This window comes from Myotis nattereri, assembly GCF_964212035.1.
Source record: "Myotis nattereri genome assembly, chromosome: 12".
Lineage (NCBI taxonomy): Eukaryota > Metazoa > Chordata > Mammalia > Chiroptera > Vespertilionidae > Myotis > Myotis nattereri.
Genome location: NC_138087.1, coordinates 42,210,906 through 42,223,853, shown reverse-complemented (window position 1 = coordinate 42,223,853; position 12,948 = coordinate 42,210,906). Strand labels below are relative to the sequence as shown.

Sequence of the window (12,948 nt, the reverse complement as noted above, 5' to 3'; positions counted from 1 at the left end):
CCAGTGTGGGGCATGCTGGAGGCAGCCATTCAATGATTCTCTCTCATCACTGATGTTTCTATCTCTCTCTCCCTCTCCCTTCCTCTCTGAAATCAATAAAAATATTTTTAAAAAACAAAAACAAACAAACACTAGTCCTCTTTTGAGCACCCTCTGCCTCAGCAAATGACATGACCTTCTCTCTTATTTCATGTATCCAGCCCATTACACTTCTCTCCATCTTCACCACCACCACCCTCATCTGCTATTGTCTCATAATTCTTCTACCCACATGTTATTGAGACTCTGTTCAATGCGCTCACCATGTTCTAATCACAAGGCATGTTTTCCATGCCACCGATGGCATTCTATTCTCTTTCAACAAAGACAAAACTCCTAGCATTGCCTGTCAAAGGGCTCAGCCAACTTTTTTCTTCTAAGAGGATAGATAATAAATATTTAGGCTCTGTGGGCCATACCGTCTCTGTTGCAGCTTTTCAACACTGTTGTTGTAATGAAAAAGCAGCCATAGACAACGTGTAAACAAATATGCGGCTGTTTTCCAATAAAACTTCATACTGATTATACTGATAATATTCTTTCCCACGATAGGGCATTCACACTATCTTTCTCCATGCCTGGCTATTTACCTGGTTAGCTCTTAATCTGTCTTCAGATCTTGGCTCAAAGCCACTTACTCAAGGAAGTCCTCTGTGGCCTTCCACCTTAGCATAGTCTCTCATAGCCTTACACAGCCTTCCTCCAGAGCACCAGTAACTGTGACAATACTTATCTTGCAATGATTTGAATAAAACTGGTTTCCTCCACCTCTTAACCACTAAACTGTAGTAGGGCAAGAGCAGTATCTTTCTTTGTTTACACTGCCCAGCATAGAGCTGGCACTCAGTATATTGTTGTTGACTAACTGAATAAGTGAATGAGTGCCTAGGTGAATTATTCTCCTCCCACCACACCCCCACGCCCCCACACCCTCCCACACCCACTTCCAACATCACATTGCAACCCTGTGCCTGTTTTCTCAAGTCCTCTCTTCATAAATTGTTTCTAGCACTGTTTCTCTCTGCCTTTTCCCATATCAATCTCCCTTTTCTGTGCATTTGGAGGAATTCCTATCGCTGCTAGCTTACCTCTCTGTCCTTTGCACATGTCTGTCTTTTCTAGTAAGCGTTCCTCTAGCTTTCCTTTGGCTCCCAAATGCTCATGTCACAGATTGGTCAAATCCCTCCAGCTAAAAGCCTCCTGGAACACACCAATGCTTTTATGGACATGTTGCGTTGAGGGAGACCCTGCCTTCTGGGAAACGAGTAGAAGGGTGTGAAAAAGGACTTACAAGATTTGAACATATGGTTGGCAATCTGAAAGGGTTCCAAGAAGCAGGGCTTTTGCTCTGGATTGGTTGCTACTGTCAGGAAGTGAGGCTAATTCATTGATTGGGCACGTGAATAATTATTTTCTAGGAGGTGGCGAAGAATGGGGTACAGCTAAACTTGTAATTGGTATAAAGGCAGTGGTTACTCCTATGAGCCAGATTAAGGTGATATTTGCGTGTGCGTTTAATTGCTTGGACAACAGTCTTGTTTTTATCTGTTAAGACATAATTACAGAATATTATTCTTTTGCCTTGATCCAAAAAAGTCACAGGACCTTGTCTGGCGTTGTCATTGTTTGAAGTTGTTTATATTTGGTAGGAGGAGACCGAGGATACAGTGGCCCAGCTGAGAGTGGCAGGCCAGTTCCTAGCAGCACCAAGCCAGTCCTTGGCTTTCAGAAGCTGCTGTGCCTTTTCTCAGAGAGTCCTCCCGGAGAAGAGGGGGTGCACATGAAGGGTGTCCACACACAAAGGCTCTCTGTGCCCAGTTCTGTGTCTGGTAGTCTGTGTCCAGGCAGGCCAACCTTGGCCAGCATGTAATAGAATTTCAAGAGTGAATACTTGTATTTATCTTTTTTTTTCTTTCATTTTGTCCTAGTTGAAAAGTCACATTAACTTATGAAGTCAGATAAATAAAATTCCTCACTTATTGAAAAATGCATGGCATTCTTTGGCCTGTGCTCACCATTATAATCACAGATAAGAACTGGAAAGCACAACAGCCTTCAATAATGTCCCTCAAATACACCCTCTAAAAAAAACATCTCTTGGGGAATTTTGCCAACATTCTCTATATGTTATCAACTGAGAAGACAAACAACTAAATTTTGGAGAAGAGCCAATCCACCAGGGTTAATTATTGGCTGTAGCCATTGCCCCTGAGTATGACATGTGAAATGGATTTATGAGAAGAAGCCAATCGTAATGTACAGCCTGGGGGCTTTGATAAGGAAGTGTCTGTATCCTGTAGGCAGAGTTTGAGGTTTCAGGTTAATTCAAGACCGTTTGGTGATACAGCGTTGCCTTTATGGAGCATAAAGACCCGATTCACCCCAATTGCTTTGGGATCAGTGAAGCACAAGTTATGGAGGTTTTGGAAGTCTCTGTTCTGTACCTATTTCTGGAAGAAGAGTTTTTATTCTGAGGCTATGCAAAGGCAGCGATTGGTCACTAGGCCAAAGCTGACCAGAGTGAAATGCTAAACCATTGATTGGACATACAGCTTCTTGGTTGGGGCAAATGGTGTTGAACTTGAAATAATTTGGTAAATTTCAAGTATCACACATATATAATTAATATGCATTAATAGCATTATTATTTATAATTTGATCATATAAAGTAACCTACAGGTATGTAAGTATAGAATTTGTGTAATTACCTGGAAGAGAGAATATTGGAAATGTCATATTGAGGAGGAAATGCTCAGAAATACAGAAATAAAAGAATTTAAAATGAGACCTAAGAAATATCCCACATTCTGAGCCTTCACACCACTTTTAATTATTTTACTGAGCAGGTTGCTTATCCCACTCCCCAAAATATTTACTACTTTTCTTTAGTTCTGTCACTTTCTTTTTCTTCACAAACATACTGACCTTGAATTTGGCAAAGGACATTAGAATCAGTGGGGAGGACTACTTGAGTCACCTACAACAAGCAAATCTGCAGCTAGTAACATTTGACCTCACTTGGTGAGGACCCCCTTGTATGTGTGGTTAATGCTTCTACTGTGCCGTAGATTCTCTACTTCTCTATCTTCCTGGGGGATTTTTTAAACTCCCTCCCTATCTCTCTCTTTTTCTCTCTCTCTCTCTCTCTCTCTCTCTCTCTCTCTCTCTCTCTCTCTCACACATCTTCAACATTCTCCTGTCTCTATTAGCTCTTTTATTTCAGCATACAACCTAATCAAGCCTTTCCTATGAAAAAGAAATGCTTTCCAATATCTCGATTTCTTACTAGCTATTCTCTATTTAGGCAATGAGAAGTAGGGGTATCTTGTTTCCCCAACAAATTGATTTCTTGAAAGAGTCACCTAAGCTCACTGTCTCTCCCACCTAAATGCTCATTTACTCATCAGCCCACTGGAATTTTCCATCTCTTCCCATTCTACCAGTCCAAGTATGATATACAAATTGCATAGCCAATTTCTCCAAAACACCAATGTGGCTTAACAGAATGATAATTTTTATCTCTCTTGGTTTCTATTTGTCAGAAAGCTGGTCAGGGCACAATGGGGACAGCTTGTCTCTGCTCCACAATGTCCGGAACACTCAAAGCCTGGGGACTGAAATCACCTGCAGGTGTGTTCATGCACATTTCCAGAGGGTGATGATGGCTGACACTGAGATTTGGCGGGGTCTCTCAACTGAAACACTTTATGTGGCTTCTCCATACAACCTGGGCTTCTTCCCTACATGGGGGCTGTATTCCAAAGGGAAACATCCTGAGAGAGAGCGCCAACTGGAAGTTTTTTATGGCCTGGACTTGGAAGTCCCAAAGCATCACTTCCGCCATATTCCATTGGTTGGGCAGTCACAGGTCCCCTCTCAGACTCACTTGTATCACTCTGCTTCCTGTTGACTGTATAAAGTGTCTACCTCAAAGAGATAGTGTTGACAAAAGCTTATTATTTTTTAAAAAATCACAATATTTCCTTAAACATCAAATGTCTCTTAAGAAACAGCTCGGATAGTAAAATATAAATTAATTAAACACCCTAATATTGGGTTTCCTTTTTAAAAATATGTACAAGGCCAGAAAAATGAAGACCTGAATTTAATAATTCTTTTGAAGGAGCATGGCAGATTTGTATACTCCATTCCATTCTAGCCCAGCCTGCCACCCTGAAGAACATTGCTGCTTATACTCCATCAGAGAATTAGCTTGATTAGACTCAAACTGGGAACTCTGTCTTGCCTGTGTTGGGCAGCAGGTAGGCTCTCACTTCAGTTACCTTTTGGTTCATTCCATATAAGCATAGTTCAGAAATCAGCCAAAGACGCGGGCAGAGTTTATACACAGAATTGGGTGTTTCCTTCTCTGGCTGTTTTTGTCATTTCCTTCTCACTCTCCAGCCACTCTGGCTGTCTCCCATTGTCCCTCTAGGAAACAGATGGATGTTTCATTCTCACATCGATGTTTTTCTCTCTCTCTCTCTCCCTATCCCATCCTCTCTCTCTCTCTAAAAAAAAAAAAAAAAAATCAGTTAAAAAATAAAGCATATACTCAGGTGAGGATTAAAAAACCCCAAATTAGTTTCTTTTCCAAATAATTAAAAATATATAGTATTTTATATACATTATATACACTGTATAAAAAATATTGCATAGAAGTATATGGTAATCATAGAGTATGAAAGAAAGGGGATATAAAAAAAACTGCCATAAGGGACAAAGAAGGACATTTTATTGTGATAAAAACATTTAGTAAGAGTTAAAAAGGGGAAGGAAATTAACCATTGAATGCTAAGAATGCATAGGATGTTTTCCCTCTTCTTAAGTGTTTCTTGTGTTTCCATATTTTCCAAAATCAGTTAGTATTACTTTTAAATCATTTAAAAGTGTTATAAAATTCTACCAAAAAATAAGGGAAATAATTATTGGAGAGCAGTAACAATTTAAAACAGTAAACATATGACCTGAAAACCATAATAATCCTTATGATTTTAAGATGAGTAGTTACTTTAGCATTAAATAGCAGTAGTCAGTTCAGCAGCTCAATAAAATAAATAATAAGCCCATAGTTCCTCCATTGAAATGTTTCTATAAAATTCAAAAGCATTCCAAATTATATCTCGAATTCTTACTAGCTATCCTCTATTTAGGTGACGGTACTATTTATATAATTTGCCATAACAATAACAACAGTAACAGGCTATGAAACCTATGTAGTTAATGAAGTCACCCACATTTATTATAACTAACCCAAATAACATAACTTATCAACATAAGAAGTTACAGATATTCAAATAAGAAAGAATAATTAAAAGGAGAGGGAACTGCTTTCTCAAACCCTAAAACCCCAAAGTATTTTCCACTTTAACTAAACTTAACTAAAAATGTTTGTTAGGTAGCAGAGAGTCCCTCCAGGGTCTAAATCCAACCACAGTTTTTCAGGCCAACAATTATCACGTTCTGCATCTTCACTCAAGAACAGCTAGAAAAGGTGCATGCATTTTGGAGAAAAAAATAAATCAGTGCATAGATGTGAGTTTCATTACCCATGCTTGGCTTCTCATTCTTGCCAGTCTTATGTCAGAGAAGAGGACGTTCTTCCAGGTCATTTTTCTCAATCAGGAAATCAAGGGTTAAATTTCTTGAGCTCATAGTGGGGGGAAACCCCAGCTAACAATTTTGAATCATTTCCTTAAAATTCCAGAGCTTCCAGTTGACCAGACTCATTATACAGAAAATAGCAAGTCCTTATCTTCAACAAAACTCCATTCCAAAGCAGTAGTTTGGGGGGAAAGCAAGCAAACAAACAAACAAAATGACAGGTGGAACCGATGTTGGGCAAACAAGAAAGAGATCATCTGAGTTTAAATGGTACATTTCCAGGAGCAAGAACACAGGCAAGCCGTCTCATCCTGTTCCTGCTCTTCTGTCTGATACCACGTTGTGGATGAGACTCCTGCTTCCCAGTCAGTAGACTCCAGCCACGGGCTTCTGTCCTCTGAGTAAGGGTATGGGCTCCTAGCCTCTGCATATCGAGGCAATTCTCTCATTTCATAGTGAGGACCTTCATAGGGGGAAACAGGGTACATGTTAGCTCTGTGACTGTATCTGATCTGGGCACCAGTGAGTTGAGGTATAAGGGTTTGCATTGTGAAGGAAAGACAAAACAGCTCGAAGACAATTTTATCCTTATTGGAGACTTTTTTGGGCTCCCTACAATGTCCTCCTGAAATAGCTGGTGCTGACTCACTTCCTTGTGGGGGCACATTTATTGTAGCCAAAATTTTATGCCACTTTATTGAGAGATCTTAGATTAGCAGCGTTGCTTGGCAACACAACACCACCTCTCCCCAAGACTTTTTCACTTTGACTTACCTACATTTAAAATTTAAACTTTCAGAATGAGCACAGATGGTTTTAAGATTTAGCATTTAATATTTGCAAAGAAAAAAACACCCACTCAATTCCAATTTATTCTCCTAGCACAAAACATTCTAAGTTTTTTTTGTGCTAAGCAGTTCCATTTATATCTATGTAAAATATCCTTGCCATTTCATTCTGTCTCCATCCAAGCTGTTCTCAACACTACCCACACTAAAAAAATCTCTCCCTAGATCAGTGGTTCTCAACCTTCCTAATGCTACGACCCTTTAATACAGTTCCTCATGTTGTGGTGACCCCCAACCATAAAATTATTTGCGTTGCTACTTCATAACTGTAATGTTGCTACTGTTATGAATCGTAATGAAAATATCTGATATGCAGGATGGTCTTAGGCGGCCCCTGTGAAAAGGGTCATTTGACCGCCAAAGAGGTCGCGACCCACAGGTTGAGAACCACTGCCCTAGATGCATTTTTGAATGTGCAGTAATCCAAGTAAGCCTCAGCCTAACATCATAATCCCACTGACCAAAGAGAGAGAGAGGAAGAAAGAAACGACAGGGAGGGAGGGATAAAGGGCAGGAGGAAAGAGCAGGAAGGGAGTTGCATCTGACCTACCATTCAAGAAATGGCTTTACTCTATGTGACAAACCCTATTTTCAGGGACTTATATACAGACACAGTATCATTAAGATTCAAACACTAGTAATGTGAACACTTCTCCCAAGTATAGTGTATCAACACATTCTTGTAAAGAATTCAGAAGAAAGATATTTATCACAGTACTAAATAAAAGTTATTTAAAACATCCAAAACAAGGAAACGATTTCTAATGTATTACTGCATGTGATAGAGATACACTGATAACCCATGTGGACAATTGATGTTGTGAATTATTTAAAGACAAGTAAAGATGCTAACAGTATATTATATTGCTAAGTGTTAAAGTAGGTTTTAAAAATTGCATGTAGAGCATGGTCCCCTTTTTTGCAAATATAAAGGTGTGTGTGTGTGTGTGTGTGTGTGTGTGTGTGTGTAATAAAGGCGATAGGGGTACCAACATTTTTCTTTAAATGGTCAGATTATGGGTGATTTTTATTTTATTCTTTTTCTAAATTTTTTTCATGTAATTAATACATATTAGTTTTATTATAAAGAAAATAAGCCAATTCAAGTTGCTTTTATACATGTTGTTCTGTAGACTAAATTGATTATCAATTTCATACTGTGCTGAGTACTAGCCTACTGCAGATTCATCTCCAAACCCATCCTCCTATACTTGATTTGAGGTGCTGAGGTTGCAAATACTCTGGTTTTTTTTTTCCAGCTGGATTACCATTAGATTCTACCAATAGGGGCACTACAAGAGACTGGCAGGCAAAAACAGGGGCAAGGAGCATGCTCTTTCTACATGTTTGGTTCTGTGGGTGTCATCATCCCAGCCATGGCTGTCATGCTGAGGGCAACCACAATTTGTTTCACTCGCTAGCTGCTTTCAGCATTCCCTTTGTAGTACCAGCATGAAGCAGGCAGTGTCCCCTCCCAGCTACTACCCCAATTTACAGTTACCCTTCAAATGGCCAAGTTTGAGTGGGGACCAGAGCAAGGGCAGGCTCTGCAGCAAGTCCAGGGCCTAAGATCCTCAGCATCTCTGACAGCGCATGGTGTCTCCACAGGCTCCAATAGCAGGGTCACAGCGCAGGCCTCTGGGGTGTGGGAGCAAACCTATGTTCTCCGTGGGGAAATCAATGTCAGTTGTCCACACGGCACTTGAGTAGTTTCTAAACTGTGAGCACAGGCAGGAGCACACTGACTGGATTCTCAGAGCATGCATGAATACTTTCCTGTGCAAAAATAAAAGTCTATAAAAACTACAGCAACCATGAAAAGGCAGATTTCTGAGGATTCAGATCCTTCAGAAACAAAAATTCAGATAAGATCACTAAAGAAATCTGGTCACCTGAGGACAAATGGCCCACTTCAGACTGGATATCCTGTATATGAGATGTATGAGGGGGTGACTCTATTACAATGTAGACTTCATGTTTATCTCCAGGTAAAACTAACAAAATTTGAGGAGTAATTAACATCACCGAGAGATGGATACCATGACTTCCTGGAGATGGACACACTATTGGGACTCTGTGTCTCCCTTTTTCCAGAGAGAGGGGAGAGCAAAGAACTATTACAGATGTGCATCATCTTCTAGACAAGAGCACACCTTTGCTTTATGGGAATTCAAAAATATATACAGATGTGTATAGATGCAGAGGAGTCAAAGGGTAGACTATACGAGTTTATTAAGTTCAAAAATATATACAAGACCTGGCCAGGTAACTCAGTTGGTTAGAGCACCTTTTTGATATGCCAAGGTTGGGGTTCAATCCACAGTCAGGGCACTACAAGAATCAACCAATGAAGTAGAACAACAAATTGATGTGGGTTTTTTTCTTTCTCAAATTAATAATAATAAAAAGGAGGAGGAGGACGAGGAGGAGGAGGAGGAGAAGGTAGTCTAAATATAATCAACTCAATCACTTAAAACAATTCAGTTGTGTTTCTGTTTGGCATCTAAATCTTTAAAATAAATAGTACAGTGGGGCCTTTACTTATGACTGTCTCGACTAACGAGTTTTTCGAGATACGAGCCGCCTCTCGGCCAATTTTTTGCTTTGAGTTGCGAGCTAAAATTCGGGTTACGAGCCAGCTTCAGATACCCCACCGCTAGTTGGCACAGCAAATGTCACAGTGAATGCCACAACATCAGCTCAGCATCACGTGTCTCACTTGTTCACTTTTTGATTTGATATACGAGTAATTTGAGTTACGAGCTCCATCACGGAACGAATTAAACTCGTAAGTCAAGGCCCCACTGTATTTTCAAGATAAACAGTCTTTGTGTGTGATGTCCACAATAGGAAAATCCGTAGAGAGACTGAAAATAGAGTAGTGATTACAAGGGACTGGGGGAGAGGGAATAGGAAGTGACCACTAATGAATACAGGTTTTTCTTTATGGAGTGATAAAAATCTTCTAATATTAGATAGTGATGATAGTGGCACAACTCTGATTCTACCAAAAACCACTGAATCACACACTTTAAAAGGATGGATTTTAAGGTTTTCAAATTTCCTCTCAAATAATCTATTCCAAAAATTGTAATTAAAACCAAATAATGAAACAAGGATATGAATATCTTCATTAATTTCTGCTACAGGAAAATGGTTATTTTATCTTTGTCAATCAACCTAAAATAAATCCAGAGAATGACTTTATGTATTTTGTGACTAAATCACTATTCTGTGTGTGTGTGCATTTCCCTAAAAAGGCTCTCTCACTTAAACGGAGCACTTTAATTTTTCATGTATTGCTATCTGTTGATCTTTGAGACTTTAAAAAGTATTTGTGATTATGGAATAAAAAAAGAGAGAGGGAGTTTGAATTGCCAATACTATGAGCATGATGCCCAACTTATGTATATGAATTTAACAATGAGAACTTGTTACTTTCTAACTCTCATAGAGCTGAAAATATGTGATCAATTAAATATTCATTGCCAGTGATTAGCCATTAGAGAATCTACCTTTTCATATATTTTATACTTTTATGACCAGTTTCAATATGTAAAAATTAAGGGGTGTGTAGTCTGTTTTAAAAAAATTAATTTCTACCATTCTAAAACTATAATGCCAAAACAAACAGCGTGATATGTGTGGGGTATTAATTCTATTCATCTTTTTATTCATTAAATATCTTTAATTAAGAACCTATGATGCACCAAGCATTGTGTGAGGTGCTGGAAATTCCAGGATGAACATTTTCCTAGATCTTTGATTCAGTTGGAGTACTGGCCACTTAAACAAAGAACTGTGATAAAATGTGATAAAATGGCCACATTAAGAGGACATAAAAAGGCATAAAAACCTTTCAGCTCATTTATAATTTCCCATTTTCATTACCCATTAATATAATAAAGTACAATGATATATTTAAAAGCTTTGATATGTTTGTATGCCTTTACTCACCAAATAATATGTATTTTAAGCCTGTTTTTAATCTTAATAAAAGGTAGCTTATAAAATGGCAAGATTACAATGAATTGCCCGCTAATTTATAAATATCAGTGTTTTAAAATGGAAAAATAATGTATAAAATCTATGTATATATTTAATATGATCAAAGAATCAGATATATTTAATATACTCATCATAAATGTCAAGTTACATTATTGTCCTATTGAAAAATCTTTTTAAAAATGTTCTGTGGATTTTTTTCCCTTTTTCCTCACTCTTCTTTCTTTCTTTCTTTGGGGTCAGAATTATATTGTTAGAGCAAATAAGGTTTTAATTTTTTAAAAAATATAGTATCAACAATAACAAAAAGGGGAAGAAAGAAAGTCAGAAACACAACATTAGGAAAATGCATATTTAACCGAATCTGGGAGATCAAGCCAGACAGCACTTGGTAAATACTCTTTGGAGACAGTAAGGCTCAAAGGTTGTGTTTGCTGTTGTGCTTGAAGTTTGCTTTGCATGGGATCTAAGACACCAGATGACCAGTAATCTCACTTGCCCTTTCTTTTTCTACTCTCTGCGGGCTCTGTATACAGTTCCTTTCCCCCCGCAACCCTGTCTGCCCCTGCCCATCGCCCAGCTCACTTGTTCTTCTAAAGATGTCTGGGATGGTTAGGATTCAGCAGGTCACACCTTAGCCTGTCAGGACCTGGCGCCTCTGATGCCCAGCATTTGTTCATCGCTTCATTTCCCCTCTAAAGGGTCTAGTGACAAGTCTGCCCTGTTAGACACATGTCTCCGTGAGCCCAGGGCAGCCATCAGTTTCCCATTTGGTTACCTGTCATAGCTCCTTAAGGTCTAGGAGTCTGACACTCATGGTTCTCAACCTCAGCAAGGGTCTCGACAAGGAGGGTGAGGTGTAAGATAGACAACATCACTCCAGGGCTTTTAGATTTAATCTGCACAAGGTCAGCATTTATAGAGGTCTGGTCAGGCACAGATTCATGACAAATGTCTTAACGATTTGTTTAGTTTAATTTTAACTCACCAATCATTTCTTAAAGCTTTGCAAGCTGAGGGAAACTGTACGTGCTACTTAAGTTTTAAAAATTTAACTTATCACACACACACATTACTAGTTTTGATCTTCACAGCAACCTTGCAAAATCAATGAGTAAATATTTCTTTCATTCCATTGCATTCCCTTCATTTATTTAACTTTTTTTTTGTTTATCTACCCTGTAACTAGCACTGCTCTTTTACTGGCTGCAGAAACTAATAAAATATTGTCCTTATTCTCCGTGGGCTACCTAGGTTATGGGAGAGGCATAAAATTCGGCAGATACTGCATAGAGTAAATGCAATGACAGAGATAAACAAAGGTGAGTATATCCAATAAGGTGAGTTCAGAGGGTATATGCAAGGGCTGGATGTTCAAAGGAGGGGATGCCTGAGTTGAAGCACAAAGAAGCAAGAATCTGTCAGGAAAACAAAAACACTGACATATTTGCCTTTTTTATACTTTCATAAAACACTATGAGGTTCTCAGATTACTGCCCCTCCTCCTCCATTTCATTCCAGATTTAGTAGAAACAAGGCAAAGTCAATTAGCAAGTAATGGGCAGAAATAGGACAAAGCAAACTCATTCTGTCTGACTCATAATTAGTGCTGTTTTCATGAAGCAACATTATTTCCTTAGAAGGAGCTAATTTTGTTTCCAAGAAAATATTGATAATGGAGAGCTGAATTATAGATGAGACATATTTGATCTAATGATTAGCTGAAGAACAAAAATGCGTTTACGAATTTTGTCTGAAATACTCCAATTTTCTAATTCCTCCCAAATAAGCAGACAAAAATTTCCATTTATATATAAATTAGGCTTATTATGTGGTAAATATTTTGTGACTTATGTGAAGCACAGGCTACCATTCAAACTTTGCTAAATAATACTAGAGTTCAATTTACAGTTAAATTCCATATTGAAGAAGTTGGGTATGTTTTTTATTTTATTTTTCAGGAATCATCAGAGAACTTAAAAACATACTCCTACACAGACAAAGAGAATGTTTGAAAATCATTTTATTGAATAACTAGAGAAGGTGAAATAGGTGAAAGAACAGGAGTTCACTTCTCTTGTAAGCTTTCCTGGAAAAACAACGGAGGAACATTAAAACAGATCACTTAGAAAAAGTTCACAATGGAAAACCACAAGACCGGCAAGGCCAGCTCTGCCAAGACTCGCTGTGTGACTCTGAATACTTCACTTTACAAAGGTGAGCCCTTCTGTTTTCTTTTGTATGATGGAGATAATGGTCACTATTGTATTCCAATTTACAAGGTTTCAGTGGATTAATTAAATGATATATGGGAAATAATTTTGAAACAAAAACACTATGCATAAGGTACTAAAGAGAATAATGCTTATATTTATTCTAACAAATTGAACACAGGGTGGGGCAAAAGTAGGTTTAGAGTTGTTCAAATGGAAAATAATGCAATAAATAAGAA

At 38.3% G+C, this 12,948-nt stretch overlaps 1 protein-coding gene across 3 annotated transcripts in view; it reads right to left on the bottom strand.

Annotated features, from left to right (window-relative positions):
* The window catches only part of LOC308527660 (cytochrome P450 1A4-like), a 55,889-nt gene extending 49,689 nt beyond the window's left edge, over positions 1 to 6,200 (bottom strand). Inside the window, exon 1 of one of the 3 annotated variants that reach the window (XR_013996636.1) lies at positions 5,589 to 6,167. Coding sequence is in view for 2 of the 3 variants with exons in the window: in XM_081103063.1 (XP_080959189.1) it covers positions 5,589 to 5,592 (4 nt within the window). In the remaining variant the exon portion in view is untranslated. Of the gene's footprint in view, positions 1 to 5,588 lie in introns of all 3 variants that reach the window. The other 2 variants (XM_081103063.1, XM_081103061.1) reach the window with 2 other exon arrangements.
* Between the last annotated feature and the right edge of the window lie 6,748 nt (positions 6,201 to 12,948).